At 37.3% G+C, this 25993-nt stretch overlaps 1 protein-coding gene across 23 annotated transcripts in view; it reads left to right on the top strand.

Moving 5' to 3' along the window:
• The window catches only part of SOX6 (SRY-box 6), a 723815-nt gene that overhangs the window by 305482 nt on the left and 392340 nt on the right, over window positions 1-25993 (top strand). For all 23 annotated transcript variants that reach the window (XM_027563370.1, XM_027563368.1, XM_027563367.1 and 20 more), the window contains one exon: window positions 4922-5162. In XM_027563370.1, the coding sequence (XP_027419171.1) occupies window positions 4926-5162 (237 nt within the window). In that variant the 5' untranslated portion in view covers window positions 4922-4925. The remainder of the gene's footprint in view (window positions 1-4921; window positions 5163-25993) is intronic.

The raw sequence follows: 25993 nt of genomic DNA, 5'->3' as shown, positions 1-25993 counted from the left end.
TCAAACTCAGGGAACACATGATGGGAATTTAGTTTTATGTGTCCCAGAGATATGTAATTCTCTTTGGAGATTTTACTTGATAATAGCTATGCCCCAGAAAACCATCTTGTTTAACCAATGTGATAAGTTGACAATGTAGTTTTTCTCTCTGATTATAATGTACTCTGTGTAGTCAATACACTGGTACCATGTGAGTGTAATTTCCTCTTTTATTTTATCTCCAATGCACTGTATTATAAATAAACAGTTAAAAAAAACACCAAACAAATCTGTTGCATCTCCTTTTAAGATTGTACCACTGTAGACACTTGTTCTAGTAAAGTAGAATTGGGCGCATTTGATTGCATTTAAATTTTTCATGCTTCAGCAGTTTGACTGGGAGCACAGTAAAGAAAAATCCCATGAGCGAGGATAGTTTAGAATAATAGAACTTGATTTTGTGTATTATAGCGGCAACATTTGTGCTGCTTTAGTTAGGGTTGTGTCAGCACTTCCATTATAAACCCCTGTTTTCAGGGGGTATATAGCTAGGGAGTTTTTTTTTTTTTTAATACAAATTAAAAAAACAATTCATTTGAATGATTTTTAAGTTATAATAGTGCAAAAATAAAACAAAGTTAAGTCACATAGAAATTGACCATTTTCACAAAGCTTTTAATTCTTTTGCTTATTAGTTGTATATGAAAGTGAAAGTGAAAGCCACTCAGTCGTGCCTGACTCTTTGTGACCCCGTGGGCTATACAGTTCCTACAATTCTCCAGGCCAGAATACTGGAGTGGGTAGCCTTTCCCTTCTCCAGGGGATCTTCCTGACCCAGGGATCAAACCCAGATCTCCCGCATTGCAGGCGGATTCTTTACCAGCTGAGCCACAAGGGAAGCCCATTAGTTGTAACATGGGCAGCAGCTAAAGTAAGATACTATTCTAATACACTGTGGGGGTGGAAGTTTTTGTAATGGAAAATTACTGATATGAGGATTAAAAATAAAAATCAGCATCCCATGTGATATTTTAAAACATTAAAGCAAGTGTATATTTGATCTATGAGTTTCTAAAGAAGAGTAGCCATGGTGCAATGATTATAGTGAAGGCATCACCAAAAGTAAATATCTCTGCAGCTTCCTCAATGCAGTTTAGTTGGTCTAGTGAAAGGGAAAGCTAAAGTAAAGAACTGAGATAAATGAGAATGTAATCAGAAAATTGAAGGATTCTATAACAAAATACTTGTGCAAAAGTAGTCAGTAAATTGAATCTGAGACATTTAATTTAAGTAAATCTAAGACATTTAATCGAAGAAGGCAATGGCACCCCACTCCAGCACTCTTGCCTAGAAAATCCCATGGACGGAGGAGCCTGGTAGGCCGCAGTCCATGGGGTCGCTAAGAGTCGGACATGACTGAGCGACTTCACTTTCACTTTTCACTTTCATGCTTTGGAGAAGGAAATGGCAACCCACTCCAGTGTTCTTGCCTGGAGAATCCCAGGGACGGGGGAGCCTGGTGGGCTGCCGTCTATGGGGTCACACAGAGTCGGACACTACTGAAGCGACTTAGCAGCAGCAGCAGCAGCAAGACATTTAATAAACTTCATTAAAAAAGAATTTGTGCACATTTTCCTTTTAAAAATGCAACAAAATCACCATCTAAAACAAAAAGCTTTAACAAAACTATCAGTAAAAGACAAACCTGAAATAAGCCCAACAATTTTATCAAAAGGAAATGTCTACAGTGAGGCAATACCTAGCTAAAAGAACAAGTCACCTTTTTTTCTCTGCTAACAACATATTGAGAACTACAGAAACACAAGAAATTAAATAAAATGTGATATGGAAAAGTATTCTTGGAACAAAAAATGTTAATTTCTTTCCTAAAGGGAGGGATTTTGAAGTTGAGTAAGCCTTCCTCGGTTGTTAACTATTATGGTCTATCCATTTCTCCTCCTTGTCCGTTAATGAAGTTGTGAACTGAGGATGAACAGTCAGATTTAATATTGCTTTTTGTTGGCAGCCTCTATTTTATTTGCAACCCTGATACACATTTGTATTTGTAGGTGCAAAATAAAACACAGATTGTGTGATGTTATAAATTGGTAGCTTTCCTGAATGGTCACTGGAGGAATCACCAGAAGACTGTTGATGAAGTAGAGGTGAAGCCTTTCCTCACTAATTGTATTCAGCGTGTAATTTCTAAACTTCCCTCTGAATTTTGATTTTCAATTAACACTCCCCATTTGAAGATAATTTTCTATTTAATGTAATTGCAGGAAATAATTTATTGGCTGATTAAGACTGAGGGCCCAGCCTTCCTTAAGAAAACACTCTAACAAACCAGCCTTTAAACTCAACCCATGGCTTTGGACAGATTTTGTCTATTTTTACAGCTGCATGGTTGTGTTTAATTAGGATTGTGCACTATTGTTCATTGGTGCAGTTTATAGTTGAAATTATTCTTAAGAGACTTTTCATTTTGGGTTTTGTGTTGTGATTAATTTATACTAAACCAACAATCACAGATATTGCTATTGGAAGGAGCCAAGTCACTTTATAATAAGAGGATGTTTGTTGGGGAACTAAAGTCACTCTGAGTTTTGGATTATGACTTTCAATTGTATTTAGCTGTTTTAAAAAGCAGCAGTAAATTCATTCTTTTGTCTTTAATGTGAATGATTACATTATTGGTACTGTTATTATCTGAACTGTGAAAACACTCTTGTTAATGGCAAGCTCTTGATAAACTTGCAGAACAGTTATAATTTGCCTGGTTTTACTATAGTGATTATGAGGCTAGTGAAATAAGTTCTAGATGATTCCTGTATACTAAGAAGCATCCTGTGGTATCATTTTCTATAAGTTTATATACATTTCTCCATTTGTCAGTACTGAAAGAAATTAGTCAAGGATAGTCTTAAGTAATTCTTTGATATAGTACTCTTTAGAACATTTCACTTTTTTCTCCTCAAAGAAAACATAGATATACTTCTGTACTTTCTTTTCTCCATATTATTTTCTAGTATCAAGTCTAATAGATTATTTTTTTACCATTTATAGAATGATTAATAAAGTAGGTATCAGCATTTTAATATGTTTCAAAGCACTTCAAAAGCCTGTAATACTTTTATTTAGAACAGTGCATAATTAGATTAGCTGATCTTATATTAATTTTTTTCACTGTAGGATACTAAATCTGAGCCCCCTCATTAATTGTGAGAAATTTAGCATTAGCTGTTAAATCCTATGTGAAACATGGGCTGCTACATAAAAACTACTGTTTAAATTGGAATTAACTTAATTATTTTTCTTTGCACTTGATATTTCCTTCACTGCAATATTCATGAAAGCATGTGACAGATTTGTAAATTTAACTGTTAATCTCAGATTTCTAGACCCTTTAATCAGTATTTATTTGTCTGTAGAAACAGTACTAGCAAGTTAATGATTTGCTAATTTGAAAAATGCTCATGTGGTTTCCTATGTTAACTGATTTGTGCATTTTTTAAAAAATGGTATGAAATCAATTAATGTTAAAGAGCAATTAAGGTGGAGATTTTACTCCTTTCGTTACACAGCAATTTTAGAGCTAAATAAGCTATAAAACAAAAACATTGTAAAGTTTTAGAAAAATATTCAGTTGCTTCTTCTTTTAAGTTATAAACTTTTAGTGACTTTATTTCTAGGTACAATAGCTAAGAAAATCATCTTGATAAAGAAATGTTTTAAAAGGTTTGAAATTCTGTTTAATAATCATGATTTTCTGATTGTATATGAAAGTACAGAAAGAAGACCTTGTGCTGATTGTAGCTGATGTTTACTTGTAGATACATAGAGAATGTTCAGTAATTGTTTTTGGAGTTTTGAAAATATTATGTGTAGTGAGCACTTTACTGGGTTTCCCAGATGGTGCTAGTGGTAAAGAACACCACCTGCCAATGCAGAAGATGCCTGAGACAAGGGTTTGATCCCTGGGTTGGGCAGATCCCCTGGAGGAGGGCATGGCAATCCACTCCAGTATTCTTGCCTGGAGAATCCCATGGCCAGAGGAGCCTGGTGGGCTACAATCTGTGGGGTTGCAGAGTCAGACACGACTGAAACGACTTAGCATGTAAACACTCGGGCATTTTACTATGTTCATAGTAGATGCTTTGAATCTTATATATACTTTCTAAGATAAAACAGAGGCATAGTTATTTCATGTACTCAATTAAAATGTCACAAAATTGCCTTAAGAATAATCTAGCACCATCAGCCACTCAATCAATATGTCACTTAAAAGTTTAGTTATAGCAATTGAGACACCTTGAAGATCTTTACAAAAAGATCAGATTGACACTAGTCAGTGTTAGGCCTAATACTCATTAACATAAGGTGTAAACTAAAGATATCTGGACCAAGTTTGTTTGGGATTTTCATCATAGATTACTTTCTCTCCTGATTATATGATTATATTTTCTTACATAGACTTCCTTTGTTTCTATGTAAAGCATAAGAGAAATTTGGATGCTTGTAAATTCATTCTCCCAACTGGTTCATCTGCTGTTTATCTTTTCATTTTTTCTATTCTTTTTTTTTTTTTTTTTTTTGCTAGCCACCAACTGAATTACTCTTAATAATCTAGTAGGGAGAACTGAGAGGAAAAATGCACACATACATAGACTATACATTATGAAAACTCATTCCATAATAATTTCATTTGTGGATTGGTAAAGAAGAAAATGTACAATTACTGGGAAGCTTGCTGAGTTAAAAGCAAAGAGGAAAGTGAAACATAAGCTAAGAATTCTTTTTTCAGTGATTTAGATTAGATCATAAATATTTCTGAAGTTAGAGAACTTTCCTTTTTTTCTGAATTAGTCAAATATAAGTGATGGTTTATTCTTTTGTCATTGACAGTCCTTTTAAAAATCCTTGCTGTTTCCTTGTTTTGTAGAAGAATGTCTTCCAAGCAAGCCACCTCTCCATTTGCCTGTACAGCTGATGGAGAGGAAGCAATGACCCAAGATTTGACCTCAAGGGAAAAGGAAGAGGGCAGTGATCAACATGTGGCCTCCCATCTGCCTCTGCACCCCATAATGCACAACAAACCTCACTCTGAGGAGCTACCAACACTTGTCAATACCATTCAACAGGATGCTGACTGGGACAGTGTTCTGTCGTCTCAGCAAAGAATGGTGAGCTTTTAAAATCTGGCCACTGTCCCTAAATGTGTCTGTTATTATGGGCTCATTACAAATATGTGTTTTAGAGAAAGCTCAAAATTTGTAGCATTAGAGTTATTTGTGTTCAGGCCTTGGTGGCTCAGATGGTGAAGAATCCACCTGCAGTGTGGGAGACCTGGGTTCGATCCCTGCATTGGGAAGATCCCCTGGATGAGAGCATGGCAATCCACTCCAGTATTCTTGCCTGGAGAATCCCCGTGGAAAGAGAAGCCTGGTGAGCTACAGTCCATGGGGTCACAAAGAGTCGGACATGACTGAGTGACTAAGCACAGCACAGCACATGAAAACAGCCACCATGTCTATTATTAATATACTACTGCTGCTGCTGCTGTTGAGTCGCTTCAGTCGTGTCCGACTCTGCACGACCCCATAGACAGCAGCCCACCAGGCTCCTCCGTCCCTGGGATTCTCCAGGCGAGAACACTGGAGTGGGTTGCCATTTCCTTCTCCAATGCATGAAAGTGAAAAGTGAAAGTGAAGTCACTCAGTCGTGTCCAACTCAGCGACCCCATGGACTGCAGCCTACCAGGCTCCTCTGTCCATGGGATTTTCCAGGCAAGAGTACTGGAGTGGGGTGCCATTGCTTTCTCCAATATACTACTAGTTAGTGGGAAAATTGGAAAATGGTTTGTGGTTTAGATTTTGTCCATTATTAGATCAACTTGCCAAGAGGGATTTAGTTTAATTTTGAGGAAAATTTGGTTATCTTATGCTCTGATTCTCTGTGTTTAAGATAGTGAACTTAATAACACAAAATAGGTATGATTCAATAAAGTGTGGCCGTGTATTAATATGGAAAAATTATAATAAGCAAACATATCTATGTGAATGAGGTCATAGAGTGAATACATCTTCAGTAAGGAAATGCAAGTATTTATCATTTGTAACAGTCATTCTTGATTAATAATAAAGCTTTTCTCACTTATGTGCCTACATATTAATTTCAAAAGGACATGCAAAGCTCCTAAGTATCATTCAGTCAAACTGCAGGAGTTTGCCCTAAAGGTAGAACAGCATCAAATACATGCAATGTATTGGCCTACTTTCTCATGTTAAGTTCTACCTGTAACCATTAAAACAGGCACCATAATAAGTGACATTACTTATCTAGTTTAAAGCAAAAGTATTCAATTTTTTTAGCATTTATAACTGACTGAAATCTTAACATATTTTATTAGATTAGGAATTTTAAATCCTGTTTTACATGTCTTAACTCTTGGTTAAATTAATGAAAAATATTTTAAGTGGGAAATGAAGAAAAGTTTTATCCTTTAATAAAAAGTTAAGTAGTATTTAAAAATGCCTCTTTTTATATTTAAAAATTCTTGCTGTATTGTCTCAAAACTAGTTCAAAGACTTAATTCCATAATTTATGGAGGCAGACACTTCTCTTTTTCAGATGATTTCTCAGTCACAATTAGTACTCTGAAGCAGTAGGTGAGAAATAGAGAATTGGACTAGACTAACTGTTCTAGACCAACTTTAGATTCAAAGGGGATCATCATTATACAATTAGACCCACTGGAAGATTTGTTTTCCTTGCATAGGGAAAAGAAAAGATATGGTTGGAAAGATTGTTTGGGACCAGTTATCCAACAAGATCTTATATTAATAGATAACTTTATGGAAGTGAGAGTTGATTCTAAGCAGAATAGGAAGCCCTTAAAGTGTTTAAGAACTTCAAAAAGAGAATTTCTGACTGTATTATGAATAGATGGGAGGGAGACAGAGTGAAAGGAGGAAGATGTGCGGGAAAGCTACTTGAGAAATCCAGGTAGAGATGATGGTGGCTTGGGTTAGTGTAGAGGCAGATCAGATAAAGGGAAGGGATGGGTTCAAGATATATTTTAGCTTTTATGCCAAATATACTTATGGACAAATCAAAATAACTACACTGGAAAATACAAGTTGAGGCAGAAATAATACAGTTCAGATTTTACTTCTTTAGAGCACTCTACATTTTTCTTAGTAAAATTTATTTTGTATATTAGCAAGTGCAAAATTGCTTTGGTGAGTTAGTCTCAAAGTTTTATGATCTAATATTTTGTCAGAAAATAGATATTAATAATTTGCTTACCAAATTTATGTTAAGTGGGATTTATGGTAGCATAAAATAGTTTAAGTATACAAATATGTTATATTAACATAAAAGAAATCATATTTGCTGGAAATGTTTTCAAACTTTCATTCTCTTCTGATATCAATCATTACTTTCCACTGGAGCCTTTGTATATTCTGAATGTCTGGAAGCCAAAATATTTTGTTTTAGCTCCGACTCTATGGTATTTCCCAGCTGTGTACTTATATGGTATAATAAAAGGATTTAACAATTGGGAAATAGCAGCTGCATTTGGAAATTCCCTTTTGTGCTCCCTTTTCATTTGATAGATTCAGTAATGTATAACAAGTGTAACATCAGACCTGTAATGACTTATACCCCAAGGATCATATCACTGACCAAGTTTTCTCAACCAAGCAAAGGAAAACGATAGCAGGATTTTAGGTTTCTTGCAAACCTGTATATAGAGAATATGAGCACTGGGGTAGGGTAACTATGGTTAGAGGAAAATTTAATAAACACTTAGCCTCATTCAACATTCAAGTAAATTAAATCCAGAGTAGTTGTTATGAGGTTAAGTGAAACTTGTAACTCTCTACAGTGGATCGTATTTGTTATACATTGTACTGAACTCGTAAAATCAGCATGGAGCAATAGGAAACAAGAGTGCCCGGAGTGGAATGGGTGAGGGAGAGAGTGGTATGATATCAAATCTAGGAGGCAGGCAGATGACAGGTACTACGGGGTATCATAGGCTACAGTGAGGTGTTTGGTTTACTTTAAGTGGAGGAGGAAGCCACTGGAAGATTTTAAGTAGGACACTACCATGATTTGATTTATTATATTTTGAAAACATCATATTAGCTGCTGTGTACAGAATGGATTGCAAGAGATGACACCAGAAACAAGGGCGCTTATTGAGAAAGCCGTTGCAGTAGTGCAGGTGAGAGTTTGATGATGAGTGAAAGAGGGGCAGTTAGGGAAGTCATTCTTTGAAGAGTTCCATAGAGTCTGACGGAGAAGACAATGGCACCCCACTCCAGTACTCTTGCCTGGAAAATCCCATGGACGGAGGAGCCTGGAAGGCTGCAGTCCATGGGGTCACTGAGGGTCGGATACGACTGAGTGACTTCACTTTCACTTTCCACTTTCATGCATTGGAGAAGGAAATGGCAACCCACTCCAGTGTTCTGGCCTGGAGAATCCCAGGGATGGGGGAGCCTGATGGGCTGCCGTCTATGGGGTCGCACAGAGTCAGACACGACTGAAGCGACTTAGCAGTAGCAGCATAGTGTCTGAAGATGACAAGATTCACACAGAGGGTGAGCAGGATATTTTATGTAATATACACTTGGGTAGAAATTGAGTCAATAATATTTTATAACACAAAGTAAAGTTGATGAGACCAGGGCGTGGGGAAGGATAGGCAATGCTCCTGCACTAAGAGTGTTCCATGTGAGGAAGAAGCTTTTTGCCTAACAAGGAGCTGTTTACAGGTGACTTCTGGGGTAGGTTATGGGAATGTGGTCTGATACCAACATTATCTCTTATAAGATCCCCAAAGTGACAGGACTGTGAGTGGGACCTCCTGCATGCATGTGTACCTGTGTACTTGCGTGCATTCCCATGTTATATATCTTAAGACAAATGGATTATATGCATTTGGCTTTTAATTACTAGTCTAATTAGGTAGAAATAATCATACTGGACCCTCAGGTCCAGATATCAGAATTCCTTATTTTAGAGACCTATTTAAATTCCTGAAAGTTTTATCTCCTAGATAAGTTTTAAAAGTAATTTTCCACTATAAATAAAAGATGTCAATAAATCCTTAGTTGCAATTTAAAGAAAATAATAGGCATATTGAAATATTTAATAAATAATTGTTGGGAATAATACTTCCCTGCTTGCAAACAATTTCTCCTCTCTGTCTCTCTTGCTTTCAGTTCAGCGAAGTTGCTCATCCACTCTGAAGCATTCCATATAGTTTGTTTTGAGTTATAAAAATTCTGGTGTGGATTTTGTACCTTTTCTAGAATGGAGCCATTGCCATTACATGATAACGTAGTCTAGGAACTTTGAGTGAGGATTTAATCCTTTCCAGTCATGCTTTATATTGTGAGAGACTTTTAGAAGGTTTCTGATTTTGTTACCTTTTAAAAGATTTTAAAAACTTGGATTGTCATGCTTTTGGTACGATTTAGTCACTTAAGGTAGTAGGCAGCACTCAAAATTTATTTCCTCACTTTTATTGCGACTATGCTTTAGAAAATGTAGTGAAACCCACTAGTTCTCCTGGTTCAAACCATGTGTGAAGTTTATATTCATCTATTTGGTACCTGATTGGGTCTGTGAAGCACTGGGGGAATAAATCCATACACTAGCAAGGTTTAGACCTGAGAAATTTAGTTATTCAGTTCAGTTCAGTCGCCCAGTCATGTCCGACTCTTTGCAACCCCATGAATTGCAGCATGCCAGGCCTCCCTGTCCATCACCAACTCCTAAAGTTCACTCAAACTCACGTCCATCGAGTAGGTGATGCCATCCAGCCATCTCGTCCTCTGTTGTCCCCTTCTCCTCCTGTCCCCAATCCCCCCCAGCATCAGAGTCTTTTCCAATGAGCCAACTCTTTGCATAAGGTGGCCAAAGTATTGGAGTTTCAGCTTTAGCATCAGTCCTTCCAAACAACACCCAGTACTGATCTCCTTTAGAATAGACTGGTTGGATCTCCTTGCAGTCCAAAGGACTCTCAAGAGTCTTCTCCAACACCACAGTTCAAAAGCATCAATTATTTCCCCTCTCATTTGGGGATTTTTGGATATCCATTCACTTTAGGTAAAATTCAAACCTAGACTTCTGTTAATAAGTGAAAATGTTCCTCCTTGCTCCTGAGTTGTGAAACATTTTCAAGGAAGCCCTATGGAAGATTTCCCATTTTCTATAACTCTGAAACTATATTAGCACACAGTATTGTCTGTCTTTAAATGCATCTCAGAAACATAATGACAGAAATTTACTTACAGTTTGGACCAAAAAATAAAGCTATATTTTATGTCATGGTGCGAATAATGAAATAGACAACTAATGCTGTCTAGATCAACGTGTTGACATTCAGTTCAGTTCAGTTCAGTTCATTCGCTCAGTCGTGTCTGACTCTGTGACCCCATGAATCACAGCATGCCAGGCCTCCCTGTCCATCCACCAACTCCCGGAATTCACTCAAACTCATGTCCATTGAGTTAGTGATGCCATCCAGCCATCTCATCCTCTGTCGTCCCCTTCTCCTCCTGCCCCCAATCCCTCCCAGCATCAGAGTCTTTTCCAATGAGTCAACTCTTCGCATTAGGTGGCCAAAGTACTGGAGTTTCAGCTTCAGCATCAGTCCTTCCAGCATCAGAGTCTTTTCCAATGAGTCAACTCTTCGCATGAGGTGGCCAAAGTACTGGAGTTTCAGCTTTAGCATCAGTCCTTCCAATGAACAGCCAGGACTGATCTCCTTTAGAATGGACTGGTTGCATCTCCTTGCAGTCCAAGGGACTCTCAAGAGTCTTCTCCAACATCACAGTTCAAAAGCATCAATTCTTTGGTACTCAGCTTTCTTCACAGTCCAACTCTCATATCCATATATGACCACTGGAAAAACCATAGCCTTGACTAGATGGACCTTTGTTGGCAAAGTAATGTCTCTGCTTTTCAATATGCTATCTAGGTTGGTCATAATTTTCCTTCCAAGGAGCAAGCGTCTTTTAATTTCATGGCTGCAATCACCATCTGCAGTGATTTTGGAGCCCCCCCAAAATAAAGTCTGACACTGTTTCCACTGATCACCTTTATATATGCACACCTTGTTTATCATTCCTGTTATCAAATATATATATTTAATACTGTAAAGCAATTATCCTTCAATTAAAAAATAAATAAAAATTTTAAAGTATATAAAAAAAAAACTTTCCTAAAGTGACTCATTTAAACAGGATGATTATTAATACATCTTTCTAAATATATTTTTTGGAAAAGTTTTTTTACTTAGCTATTATCAAAATGTTTATCAAAAGTAGAAACATTGACATGCTCCGGAATAGCTGGCTTTTCCCCCTTGGGCAAGAAGGAATCAGGTATGCATGCTGATTAACACACTCCAGTCATTAACGTGTGATTATGTGGGCTGCATATTGAGCACCTGCCAAAATATAAAAACCCAGTACTTTGCTACATCTGTGTTTTGGATTTCTTTTGTATTTTGATAGTTCAAGGAAAATCAGACCCCTGTATATATTTTTTTTCAGTATAATAAAATTGTGTGTATATAATATTTTCAAGGAGTTGGGATATGCTATGTTTATTTTTATTTTAATCTTTGAGGCTGTATAAGATCCAGTGACTGGGGTTTGCAGAGCTCTGACTGTAACATGAATCTCTTAATGAACTCCATCATCAACTTTCACTTACAATTTGCAGCATTCCTTCATGTTCATAAGGACTATCTTTTCTGGGATTCAGCCAATATTCCTCATATTTGCTTTATTTTTGCATCATACCTTTATGTGTCATAAATATCTTGTTTTCATTTCTTTCACCAATATGCTGTTAGTGTACACCTCATAGTGATGTTAGGGCTGCTCCTATGGTTTGATTTTTTCCTATCCATTATCCATTGGCAAATACTCCTTCATGACCAAAGTGTAGCTTAGGGCTTATAGCATTTCCAGACACTTAGGAAAAGTCACTTGTGGAAAATTATTTAAAATCTAATTGATTACTAATAGAAAATCTTGTATAATCTAGTCTAACAGAAGAGCTTGATTGAACAGGCCTATTCTCCTTAGGTTTTATTTTCTTGATGGATTTAAATAGCATTTGAATATAGTAGAAGATTTAAAAAGTAAGCTTCTTGTTAAAATTGGTCAGTATCAATCATTGGAAGCTGATCTTAGGATACCAGTAATTTTCTGATTAAAGCAGAACTTCACAAACAAATTTCAGTCTATAGGTGGTTCTAATAAATGTACACTTTCTTGTGCAGAATTCCTTCTTGCCCAGTGATGACTTGGATACGTCACTGTAATGAAACACCATAACTTGAATAATGAAATCTGCACATTTCTATAATACTTCTAAGCAGCATGGTATGGAAAGAAATATGCATATGTATAGCATGCAGTTAACTATTTACATGACCAATTTGAACTTTTTCAAGATTAGAATGAGATATGAATCTTAAAGTCCTTCTAGATCAGCATGAATAAGATGGTGGTGGATATTATGGCATATTGTTTTGGGAGGATAAAGCTGGGGTTGTATTTGCACTCCTCCAGATCAACCTTCTTAGTTTAATTTGAAGAGGGTTACTTTCCATAAAGTCAACTTAACAGGACAAATTCTGGTACCACCATTTATTTGGAGATGAGATTGTAAGGGCTCTCTTTGATTATTGAGTCAACCCACCTGCACTAAGCAGGAAAGACCCTGCTTGTTCCTTCCATGAACGTATCTAATCTTTTTGGAATACATCTAATGAATGTGCCTTGCTGCTGCTGCTGCTGCTAAGTCGCATCAGTCATGTCCGACTCTGTGAGACCCCATAGACGGCAGCCCACCAGACTCCCCCATCCCTGGGATTCTCCAGGCAAGAACACTGGAGTGGGTTGCCATTTCCTTCTCCAATGCATGAAAGTGAAACGTGAAAGTGAAGTCGCTCAGTCGTGTCCGACCCTCAGTGACCCCATGGACTGCAGCCTTCCAGGCTCCTCCGTCCATGGGATTTTCCAGGGAGGAGTACTGGAGTGGGGTGCCATTTCCTTCTCCAAATGAATGTGCCTTAATTACCTTTATATGTAAATTATCCCACTGTTTGTCCTCTGCAGTAAGAACTTTTCCTGCTTTCCAAGAGAAATGTAACCTTTTAAAAGATGAACAACTTCAAGCTATTTTTTCTTTTGTTAATATAGATTTCAATGTGATGACATATTTATTTTTATACTATTAACCTTTGAAGTATTATTTTGACATTACAATAGTTCCATGACCTCTAGGCATTATTTTTCTAGGTGGTGCAAATTAAGTTCAATAGTAATATCTCTGTGTAAACCACATCTTCAAATCCAAAGTATGAATTACAGATTTTTGCTAATAAAAATTGTACAATCAGGTCAAAATTAGAAACGAATATTTATGCATGTCATCTATCTTCTTTATATTTCATTAGTGCCCTAGAAAATGGGAAACCCTATTTAATAAAATGATTAGAAATTATTTTGTGAATTTTTGCTTTGATTATAATTTAATCAAATTTGGGGGTTTTTTAATCTAATTTTTACTGCCGGTGTACTGAGAATACCTAGAATACAATAGTTTCAAGTTCATCAAACTTTTGGGAACAAATGTGCTCTCAGTCAAGCATAGATAATTTATGGTGGTACGCACGTTAGTCGCTTAGTCTTCTCCAACTCTTTGCGACCCCAAGGAGTGTAGCCTGCCAGGTAGGTGCCTCTGTCCATGGAGTTCTACAGGGAAGAATAGAAGAGATTAGTTTACCTTGAAAGACAAAGAATTAGGACTTTTTTTTTTGGAAATTAGTGTTATTTAGGAATTATTTGGTTCATTCTAGTGGTTAGTTAGTAGTTTCTCCTCTGTTCATGGAACTCTCCAGGCAAGAATACTGAAATAGATAGCCATTCCCTTCTCTAGGGGATCTTCTTTGACTCAGGGATCAAACCTGGGTGTACTGCATTGCAGGAGGATTCCTTACCATCTGAGCCACCAGGGAAGCCCAATTGTGGGCCAGCCAGAATTAAACTAAAGTAATTCATGAACAGATTGAGAAAACTTTTGCTATTAAATTCAGAGTTAATATCTGGCCTTCAGTTGTATTAATTTTTTTGTATCTAGTATGCTTCTACCAAAATGCCTTTCTTGTTTTTTGTTGTTACACTGATATATTTTATATGTGAAGTTGATTAAAGATGATTAAATATTTTGCTTTCTGAAATTGAGAGTAAAATTGGAGTTTAGATCTCCTTTTGGCTACTATTTTCTTGGATCCATGAGGAATGACACTGCAGGGTAATGAATGAATCTGAATCTGAGTTTTGGGATTTGGGGAAATTAACAGAGAACAATAAAAATTTACACCCCTCTCTTACTCAGAGAGAAAGGATGGGCTTTATGATTATAACTGAGCCGTTAATTCAAGGTTGTGTGTTGTTTTTAGGTAGAGCAATCACAACCTCCAGATGATGGGGATATTTGCCACCAGATTAGACTTTTACTTGCTGCTTTGTAGTAAATAGCAATAGTTTTGTGCATAGTTTTTCTTTTTCTAGAAATGTAAATACAGATAGATAGATGTTTTCATAAGCAATGTAGGTACTGAAAAATCATTTTTGATTTCTTTACTTGCTCTACTGTGAAAACTCAAATCAGAGAGCTAGAGATAAAAAAATTTCTAGATTACAAACAGTCTTGTTATGCCATTATATATATTTACTTGACGTATTAGAAGGAAATTAAAGTTTTTGTGGCGAAATTCTCAAAAGTGGGAATTTTATTTGGGCAAGATCCTAGAGAAGAGAAGAGACTGTTGAGTTCACAGAGTGGCTGGGAAGGCTCCGTGTGTAATGATGTAAAGAGCAATCTGCTCTCTAGTTTCTCTTCCTTAGGCAAACTAGGCCATAAAAGACTTCACTGTTAATAAGAGTGTAATCTCTCTTAAGGAACAAGTGGATTTGACCAGTCTTGACCGGGCTCTGTAATGTTAAGATTTGTGAGGAATGAAGAGCACACTCTGGGCTATTTCTACTTTTGTGTATGACCCCAGCCTCATCGTTTTTAAATAGGCAGCTAAGACATAGGTAGTTATTATATTGAAAGTTGTTTCTGGAGGCTTAATTATTACTTATTTTCCTAGTGGATCCCAACTTCCTTACTTTTTCCCTAAAAGCTTTATATTTTATTTTCTATTTTTGCTGAAACTACTCTAATACCCTTGAATGATTGTCGAATCCCCCTTTCTTATAACAGCCCCAGTTTCTGTCATGAATTAGAGACAGGTTTCCAAGAAGCTAGAGTAAACAACATTTCAAAAGATTGTTTGTGCCTTTCTCCAAGCACTAGACTTCTCTGCCACTGTGAGCAGGGATACTGATGGCTGCTCACTGATCATAGTAGTGGTTGATGAAATCATCTTCATCATATAAAAGTGCAAGGTAAAACAGCAAGTGCTGGTGTAGAAGCTGCAGCAGGTTATCCAGAAGATCTAGCTAAGATCATAATTAAAAGTAGCTACACTAAACAACAGATTTTCAATGTAGATTAAACAGCCTTATTTTGGAAGAAGACACCATCTAGGTTTTTAATAACTAAAAATGAGAAATCAATGAATGCCTGACTTCAGAGCTTCAAAGATAGGGCTGATGCAGCCGGCAAATTGAAGTTGAAGCCAGTGCTCATTTACCATTCTGAAAATAATAGGGCCCTTAAGAATTATGTTAAATCTATTCTGCCTGTACTCTATAAATGGAATAACAAAGCCTGGATGACGGTATACCTGTTACAACATGGATTACTGAATATTTTAAGCCTATTGTTGAGACCTACTGCTCAAATAACAGATTCCTTTCAAAATATTACTGCTCATTGACAACGTATCTAGTCAGTTTAGAACTCTGATGAAGATGTACAATGAGATTAATGTTTTCATGCCTGCTAACACAACATTCATTTTGCAGTCCATGGATCAAGGAGTAATTTCAACTTTAAAGTATTATTTAGGAAATACATTTCATAGGGCTGCAGCTGCTATAGATGGTGATTCTTCTATGAATCTGGGCAAAGTAAATTGAAAACCTTCTGGAAATGATTTACTATTCTAGATGCCATTAAGAACATGCATGATTCATGGAAAGAGGTCAAAATATCATTAAAAGGAGTTTGGAATAAATTTATGAACCCCCCTGGGTAACTTTGAGGAGCTCAAGACTTCAGTGGAGAAGGTAACTGTGGATGTGGTAGAAATAGCAATAGAACTAGAATTAAAAGTGGATCCTAAAGATATGACTGAATTCTGCTATCTCATGGTAAAACTAATGAATGAGGAGTTGCTTCTTATGAGTGAGCAAAGTATATGGTTACTTGAGATAGAATCTACTCCTGGTAAAGACACTGTGAAGGCTGTTAAAATGACAACAAAGGCTTTAACATATTACTAAACTTAGTTGATTAAGTCACATCAGGTTTTAAGAGGATTGACTCCAATTTTGAAAGAAGTTCTGTTGTGGGTAAAATGTTATCAAAGAGCATTGCATGCTACGGAGAAATCGTTCATGAAAGGACGAGTCAATTGATGTGGTAAACTTCATTGTTGCCTGTTTTAAGAAATCACCACAGCTACCCCAACCTTTATCAACTACCACCATGATCATTCAGCAGCCATCAACACTGAGGCAGGACTCTCCACCAGCAAGCAGGTTATGACTTGCTGAAAGCCAGATGATGGTTAGCATTTTTCAGCAATAAACTATTTTTAATTGAGATATGTACATTTATTTAGGTATAATGCTACTGCACACTTAATAGACTATAGTGTAGTGTAAATAACTTTTAAATGCATTGAGAACAATTTGTATGACTTGCTTTATTGTGATTTTCACCTTACTATGGTGATCTGGAACTAAACTCACACTTTCTCCAAAGTATGCCTTTATTGTTAAAACCCAAAGCAATCTACAGCTTCAGTGCAATCCCTATCAAACTTCTAACAGCGTGTTTCACAGAATTAGAGAAAACAATTCTAAAATTTGTATGGAACCACAAAAGATTCCAAATAGCCAGTCTGATGATGGGTGGAGGTGTGCTCCCATCTTACTGGTTACTTGGCCTGAGGTGTCCAGCAGTAGAGTTTACAGACAGCTAGGTGGAGCTGGGTCTTGGTGCTGCGATGAGGATCTCTAGGAAATCTCACCCTGGTTAATATTCCCTGGTACCTGAAGTTCTCCCTTAGTCCAGCAGCTTGAACTCTACACTGCCACCACAGGAACTGAGGCCTGACCTCTGGCTTGGTTGCGTAGGAATTCCTCCCATCCTCTTAGGTGTCTGAGGTCCCCCTCCAGTGCCTAGTAGGTGCCCTACTTATGAGGAGGTGCAAACTCCATGTCCTCCTACTCTGCCACTTGACTCTACCCACACCAAACAATCTTGAGAAAGCAGAACAAACCTGGAGATACCACATGCCCTGATTTCAAATTATACTTTAAAGCTACAGTAATCAAAACAGTATAGTACTGGCACAAAAAAAGACGGGTAGATCAATGGAGCAGAACTGAGAACTCAGAAATAAATCCACACATATAAGGACAGTTAATTTATGACATAGGAGTGAAAAACATACAACGGATAAAGATTTGTTTGTTCAATAAATGAAATTGGAAAAGATGGACAGCTACATGCGAAAGAATGAAACTAAGCCACTATCCTACCCTAACACCAAAATTAACTGAAAAAGCATTAAAGTCTTGACTGTAAAACCTAAAACCATAAAATCTCTAGAAGAAAACATAGGTGATAACCTCATTGACATCAGTCGTAGTGATTTTTTTTGTGGATCTGACTTCAAAGGCAAGGGCAACAAAAGTACAAATAAATAATTGGAACTGTATCAAACTACAAAGCTTCTAGACAGTAAAGGAAACCACCATCAAAATGAAAAAGCAACAAAGCAAACCACTGAGTGGGAGAAGATATTTGCAAATCATACAGCTGATAATGATAAGGGGTTAATATCCAAAGTATTGGATATATATATACACACACACACATTATATATATATATATATATATAACTCATACAAACATCCTGATCAAAAAGTGGGCAGAGGATCTGAATAAATATTTTTCCAAAGAACATTATGCAGCTGGTCAACAGGGACATGAAAAGATATTCAACATGACTAATTTTTTAAAAAAATTTTATTAGAGTATAGTTGATTTACAGTATGTTACTTTCTGCTGTCCAGCTAAGTGTATCAGTTATACATACACATATATCCACTTTTTTCCCATATAGGTAGAGGTATTATAGTGTATTAAGTAGATTTCTCTGTGTTATACAGTAGGTCCTTATTAATCATGTATTTTTTGTATAGTAGTATGTTTATGTCAGTCCCAATCTCCCAACTTATCCCTTCTGTTCTTTCTCTCCTGGTAACCATCAGATTGATTTTTACATCTGTAACTCTATTTCCATTTTGTAAATAAGTTTCATTTGTACACTTTTTTTTAAAGATTCCATGTATAAGCAATATCATATAATTCTCTGTCTAACTTACTTCAGTAAATATGACAGTCTCTGGATCCATCCATGTTGCTGCAAATGGCATTATTTCATTTTTTATGGCTGAATAATATTCCACTGTATATATGTACAAACTGAAACACAAAACAGGTCAATAGTTATTAGAGGGGAAATAGGTTGAGGGGGTGGGTGAAATGGATGAAGCAAGTTAACTGTATGGTGATGGATGGTAACTAGACTTGTGATTTTCATTCTGTAGTATTAAACAACGGAGATGGCAATGGCACCCCACTCCAGTACTCTTGCCTGGAAAATCCCATTGATGGAGGAGCTTGGAAGGCTGTAGTCCATGGGGTCGCTGAGGGTCAGACACGACTGAGAGACTTCACTTTCACTTTTCACTTTCATGCGTTGGAGAAGGAAATGGCAACCCACTCCAGTGTTCTTGCCTGGAGAATCTTAGGGACGGGGCATCCTGGTGGGCTGCCGTCTATGGGGGTCACACAGAGTAAGACACGACTGAAGTGACTCAGCAGCAGTATTAAACAAATGTTGAAGTATAATGCTATATACCTGAAACATTAAAAAAAAATCTAATATAACTAGTTATTAAATTAAAAGAAAGGGGAATTTTGATCTAGAGTAAAAGAAACTTAAGAGTATAGCCAAATATAAACCATAAACTTTGATGGAATCGGTTTTGAAAAAAATATTTTGGGACAACTGTGGAAAGTTTAATATGAATAGTATATTAGATGTCTTAAATGAAGTATTATTCATTTTCTTAGGTATGATACTCATATTGTGGTTATGTGGGAGAACATCCTTATTTTCTGCAGATGCTTGCTAAGGTTTTTAGGGGTAAGATGGCAGTGATGTCAATAAAATATTCTTCAATGTTGCAGCAATATAGTTAGATAAATGCATATATATAGAACAATATGGCAAAATATTGATAGTTGTCAATCAATCCAGCTGTTCATTATAATAATATTCATTATTTTAGTCTTTCTAGTTTTTTTGAATGTTTAAAAGTTTTTTCCTAATAATATTTAAAATGCCCATGTGGTAAAAAATGAAAAGTTTGAACTATAATCACCAAGCCTCTTGCTACTTTTTACTTTCTTGTTTTCCAGGTTAAAATTATTTTAGCAAATTCAGTATAAACTGGTAGTGTTGTTTAGGTTGACTATCATATGGTAGTTCAAACAGTAATGAATTTCCAGGTGAAAATAACTGGCTGGATTTGCTAGGCACATGAATCAGCTGAGCTTTGTTAGAATATTGCTTCGTCTGGTGGGGAATTCACTTATTAGGCCTGCCTGCCTCAAAGCTCTTCTTACTGTTCTATTACCAAAAAGTTATAAAGTATTCTCATCTCTGAGGCCATCTGTCCTATAGCATGAGCTCTTTAAAGTTTGATATCTCTAAGGCTGTGATAGTGTGTCTTAGTTCTTTGTTGTTTATACAATACTGAGTATATTCAGTTCAGGGTGCTATTCTTTAAAAAAGAGGGAGGAACAAAGTGGAACATACTCAGGGGAAAATGAACAGGATAGCTGAACTGTGTTTTTCTTATGAGAAAGAAATGAAGGAAACAGATATTTTACCTAGAAAAAGAGATAATACAAGGGTGCTATAATAGCTGTATGTAGCACTTTTAAATATTTCCATGGAAAAGACTCTGATGCTGGGAGGGATTGGAGGCAGGAGGAGAAGGGGACGACAGAGGATGAGATGGCTGGATGGCATCACCGACTTGATGGACGTAAGTTTGAGTGGACTCCGGGAGTTGGTGATGGACAGGGAGGCATGGCATGCTGTGATTCGTGGGGTCGCAAAGAGCCGGACACGACCGAGGGACTGAACTGACTGACTGACTGACTGACTGATGGAATGAAAGGAGAACTATAGGCCGAAAGAAGAGGATTCATATTCCTATAAATCAGAATATTAGAGAACCCTCCAAACCTGGAATGGACTATGTTGGAGGTGCTAAATCTTATATTAGTATTAGTTCAAGGAGAGAACAAGAAGTCGCTTCTGATGAGTATTGTGGCAGCCACCATCACTAACACCACCACTTCCACCACCTCCACCACTATCATCATGATCTGATGAACAGTAGTGAAGTCACTCAGTCGTGTCCGACTCTTTGTGACCCCATGGACCATAGCCTGCCAAACTCCTCTACCCATGGGATTTTCCAGGCAAGAATACTGGAGTGGGTCGCCATTTCCTTCTCCAACTTGCTAATCTAAGTATTTTATTTTTATTAATTTATTTGATTTTCATAACAGCCTTCTGACATATGTTCTGTGCTGCTATTATTTTCAAAGTAGTCTTATAGATGAGAAAGTAAGGCACAGAGAGGTTACTGAACTCTGGGGCTATATGAGAGGTGGATGGAAAACTGGGATTTAACCAGAAAATCTGGCTCAGGGAGCCTGCACTTTGTTTGCTGTTATACTACCTTGTTTTGCACGAGGGAATCAATACTAGATGTCACTGAGCAATCGAATTTTTAAGGACTTTTGAATCTTGAGATTTTCATTCTATATTCTGATAGTGTATAGATGATGCTAGACTTTTCGTTGTGTTTCCCTTGACAAATTTGAGGACTTTAATGTTTTTCTATATTTATTCTGTATTGTTTAAATGCATTTATTAAATATCATGGAATGAGACTATTTATACAACTTTTGGTAATTTTTTCAAAATGACCAAATCAAAATAGTTTTTTCTTATATGAATTCAGGAATCATGACACTTCAGTAAATACTGGTAACAAATCTACATGCATGAATAAATTTATTATTGTTACTTAATATTATAGTAATAGTGTACAGTGACAAACTTGAGAATGCTATGTAAATCTCATATATTACATCAAATATCAGTTTTAATAAAAGAAAAAAGAATATACTTTGTTTTAATGTTAGAGTCAGTGATAAATTTGTCAGGAATAATCTGTTGGGAAGAACCCTGGAGAAGGAAATGACAACCCATTCCAGTATTCATGCCTGGAAAACCCCATGGTTAGAGGAGCCTGGCAGGCTACAATCCATGGGACTGCAAAAAATCAGACACAACTTAACAATTGAACAACAATGACTGGAACCAAATTTAGTATTTTAATTTGTGTAATCTTCTTTAAGGGGCTTCCCTAGTAACTCAGCTGGTAAAGAATCTGCCTGCAATGCAGGAGTCCCTGGTTCGATTCCTGGGCTGGGAAGATCCCCTGGAGAAGGGAACGGCTATCCACTCCAGTATTCGGGCCTGGAGAATTCCATAAACCAGTGCTTTTCCTTAAAATATGTCACTGAGAAGACATACTTTTTCCTCTGAGAAAGAACCTATAAAAGTTAGCAGTTTAGTTTTCAGCATGTTAAAAAGGTTAGATATATTTTGCTAGCAAGGAGTTATAAGAACTTAGATTAGTTAAAGCTTTTATTGTCAGTTACCCAATCACACTATGGTAGAATACCTTTTATGCAGCACAGTTGGCAGATATTTTTTGGTTCATCAGAAAAGTGTTGTTTAGAGTGAGGAATCAGAAGAAAGCAGTAAATATATATATAGTAGATGGCAATATAATTCAATTCAGTTCAGTTCAGTTCAGTCACTCAGTCATGTCTGACTCTTTGCTTCTCCCTGGATTGCAGCATGCCAGGCTTCCCTGTCCATCACCAACTCCCAGAGCCTACTCAAACTCATGTCCATCACGTCGGTGATGCCATCCAACCATCTCATCCTCTGTCGTCCCCTTCTCCTCCTGCCTTCAATCTTTCCCAGCATCAGGGTCTTTTCTAATAAGTTGGTTCTTCACATGCGGTGGCCACAGTATTGGAGTTTCAGTTCAGCACCAGTCCTTCCAATGAACACTCAGGACTGATCTCCTTTAGGATGGACTGGTTGGATTTCCTTGCTGTCAAGGGACTGTCCAGAGTCTTCTCCAACACCACAGTTCAAAAGCATCAGTTTTTCAGCGCTCAGCTTTCTTTACAGTCTCTCACATCCATACATTACTACTGGAAAAACCATAGGTTTGACTAGACAGACCTTTGTTGGTAAAGTAATGTCTCTGCTTTTTAATAAGCTGTCTAGGTTGGTTGTAGCTTGGTCATAATAAATCACATACATGTATACAAGATTGCCGGGAGAAATATCAATAACCTCAGAGATGCAGATGCCACCACCCTTATGGCAGAAAGTGAAGAGGAACTAAAAAGCCTCTTGATGAAAGTGAAAGTGGAGAGTGAAAAAGTTGGCTTAAAGCTCAACATTCAGAAAACGAAGATCATGGCATCTGGTCCTATCACTTCATGGGAAATAGATGGGGAAACAGAGGAAACAGTGTCAGACTTTATTTTTCTGGGGCTCCAAAATCACTGTAGATGGTGACTGCAGCCATGAAATTAAAAGACGCTTACTCCTTGGAAGGAAGGTTATGACCAACGTAGATAGCATATTCAAAAGCAGAGACATTACTCTGCCAACAAAGGTCCATCTAGTCAAGGCTATGGTTTTTCCTGTGGTCATGTATGGATGTGAGAGTTGGACTATAAAGAAAGCTGAGCATCAAAGAATTGATGCTTTTGAACTGTGGTGTTGGAGATGACTCTTGAGAGTCCCTTGGACTGCAAGGAGATGCAATCAGTCCATTCTGAGGGAGATCAGCCCTGGGATTTCTTTGGAAAGAATGATGCTAAAGCTAAAACTCCATTACTTTGGCCACCTCATGCAAAGAGTTGACTCATTGGAAAAGACTCTGATGCTGGGAGGGATTGGGGACAGGAGGAGAAGGGGATGACAGAGGATGAGATGGCTGGATGGCATCACTGACTCGATGGACGTGAGTCTGGGTGAACTCCGGGAGTTGGTGATGGACAGAGAGGCCTGGCGTGCTGCGATTCATGGGGTCGCAAAGAGTCAGACACGACTGAGCGACTGAACTGAACTGAACTGATACATATATGTAATTTATGTACTATAACTTAAAAAGTTATTTGAAACTTAAAGTATGTAAGTGCAGTACATACCAAGGAAGGTGGAGTCATCTGTCCTGGCAGAGAAGATTGATCACTGACATGGTTGACTTGCCAGAACTTGGTGATTTAAAACAAACAGAAGCAACTTTTAGTTGTTTTTATTATCATTTTTAATTTCTTTGCAGACACTACATCCCTTTGATTCCTTTTAGTCAAAGACTACCAAGAACATACCCATAGTTGAACAAATTGGGTTTATTACTGATTGCAGTAGGGAACATTCACACCACAGGAAACCATGGAGTGTCTCAGTAAGAGAATATTCAAAATAACTTTTTTAGGATTTAGACTTTAAGTGATTTGGGGTAAGGTCTAAGGAAAAAGAGGTTTGATATAGACTGGAGTAATAGGACAAATTTGTGATTGTATATCTCATTAAATCTTATTAGAGGGAGGGCAGATAAGAATAAGAATAAAGTTGTAACTGGAGAGGCAATATAACTAAAATAGAAAATAGAACAAGACAAAATCGACATCATGCAAGGCAATAAGAATAAACAAACTTAATTAAGCCTTGTTAATAGGTGGAGGAAAGGACAAAAGATAATATTCTGTCTCTACAATTTTATTGGCAGCAGGTAGGGAAGTTGATCACGTTGCTGCTTTAGAGAAGCCATTTCCCATTCGTTTCTCCTAACTGCAATCACTTCCACCTGTGTGTGGGTTTCAACTCTGTTATGTAGGGCAAGATTGCACTTCTGTCCTACCGTCTATGTCTGTATTTTTTTCTTTTTTTTTAAATTGGAGTATAGTTGTTTTATAATGTTGAGTTAGTTTCTGCTGTGCAGCAAAGTGCAACAGTTATACATATATCCTGCCTTTTTTTGGATTTCCTTCCCATTTACATCACCACAGAGCATTGAGTAGACTTCCCTGTGCTATACAGTAGGTTCTCATTAGTTTTCTGTTTTATACATAGCAGTGTATATATGTCAATCGGCCTGTCTTAATTTCCAACATCTTATTTGACTTTTGCAACCCCAGTTCACTTCTCTAATCTTGCAATTCTTGGTTAAGGTGCAGTTGGAAACTCAGCTAAATTAGAGTTGTAGTATACTGTAGCTGACTGATAAAGGTCAGTTTTCACTCCAATCCCAAAGAAAAGCAATGCCAAAGAATGTTCAAACTACTGTGCAGTTGCGTTCATTTCACATGCTAGCAAGGTAGTACTCAAAATCCTTCAAGCTCGGCTTCAACAGGACATCAACTGAGAACTTCAGATGTACAAGCTGGCTTCGGAAAAGGCAGAGGAACCAGAGATCAAATTGCCAACATCTGTTGGATCATAGAAAAAGCAAGGGAGTTCCAAAAAACACATCTACTTCTGCTTCACTGACTATGCTAAAGCCTTTGGCTAAGATGGTAATACCAGGCCACCTCACCTGTCTCCTGAGTAACCTGTATGCAGGTCAAGATGTGACCGTTAGAACCGGACATGAAACAACAGACTGGTTCAAAATTGGGAAAGGAGTATGTCAAACCTGTATATTGTCATCCTGTTTATTTAACTTATATGCAGAGTATATCATGTGAAATGCCAGGTTGAATGACTCACAAATTGGAATCAAGATTGCTGGGGGAAATATCAACAACCTCAGATATGCAGATGATACCACTCTAATGGCAGAAAGTGAAGAGGAACTAAAGAGCCTCTTGATAAGAGTGAAACAGGAGAATGAAAAACCTGGCTTGAAACTCAACATTCAAGAAGTTAAGATCATGCCTGCAGGTCCCATCACTTCATGGCAAGTAGATGGGAAAAAAGTGGAAACAGTGACAGATTTTATTTTCTTGGGCTCCAAAATCACTGTGGAAGGTGACTGCAGCCATGAAATTAAAAGATGCTTGCTTCTTGGAAGACAAGCTATGACAAATCTAGACAACATATTAAAAAGCAGAAACATCACGTTGCCAACTAAGGTCCACATATAGTCAAAGCTATCGTTTTTCCAGTAGTCATGTATGGATATGAGAATTGGACCAAAAAGAAGGCTGAGTGCTGAAGAATTGATGTTGTCAAACTGTGGTGCTGGAGAAGACTGTTGAGAGTCCCTTGGACAGCGAGGATATCAAACCAGTCAATCCTAAAGGAAATCAACCCTGAATATTCATTGGAAGAACTGATGCTGAAGCTGAAGCTCCAGTTCTTTGATTACCTGGTGCAAAGAGCTGATTCATTGGAAAAGACCGTGATGCTGGGTAAGATGGAAGGCAAGAGGAGAAGGGGATGGCAGAGGATGAAATGATTGGATGGCATGTCTAACTCAATGGACATGAATTTGAGCAAACTCCAGGAGATGGTGAAGGACAGGGAAGGCTGGCATACTCCAGCTCATGGGGTCGCTAAGAATGGGACATGGCTTAGCTACTGAACAACAAAAAAATA

This window comes from Bos indicus x Bos taurus, chromosome 15, assembly GCF_003369695.1.
Source record: "Bos indicus x Bos taurus breed Angus x Brahman F1 hybrid chromosome 15, Bos_hybrid_MaternalHap_v2.0, whole genome shotgun sequence".
NCBI classification, from domain to species: Eukaryota; Metazoa; Chordata; class Mammalia; order Artiodactyla; family Bovidae; genus Bos; species Bos indicus x Bos taurus.
The sequence above is the reverse complement of the archived record's forward strand: the minus strand, read 5'-3'. Positions and strand labels throughout refer to the sequence as shown.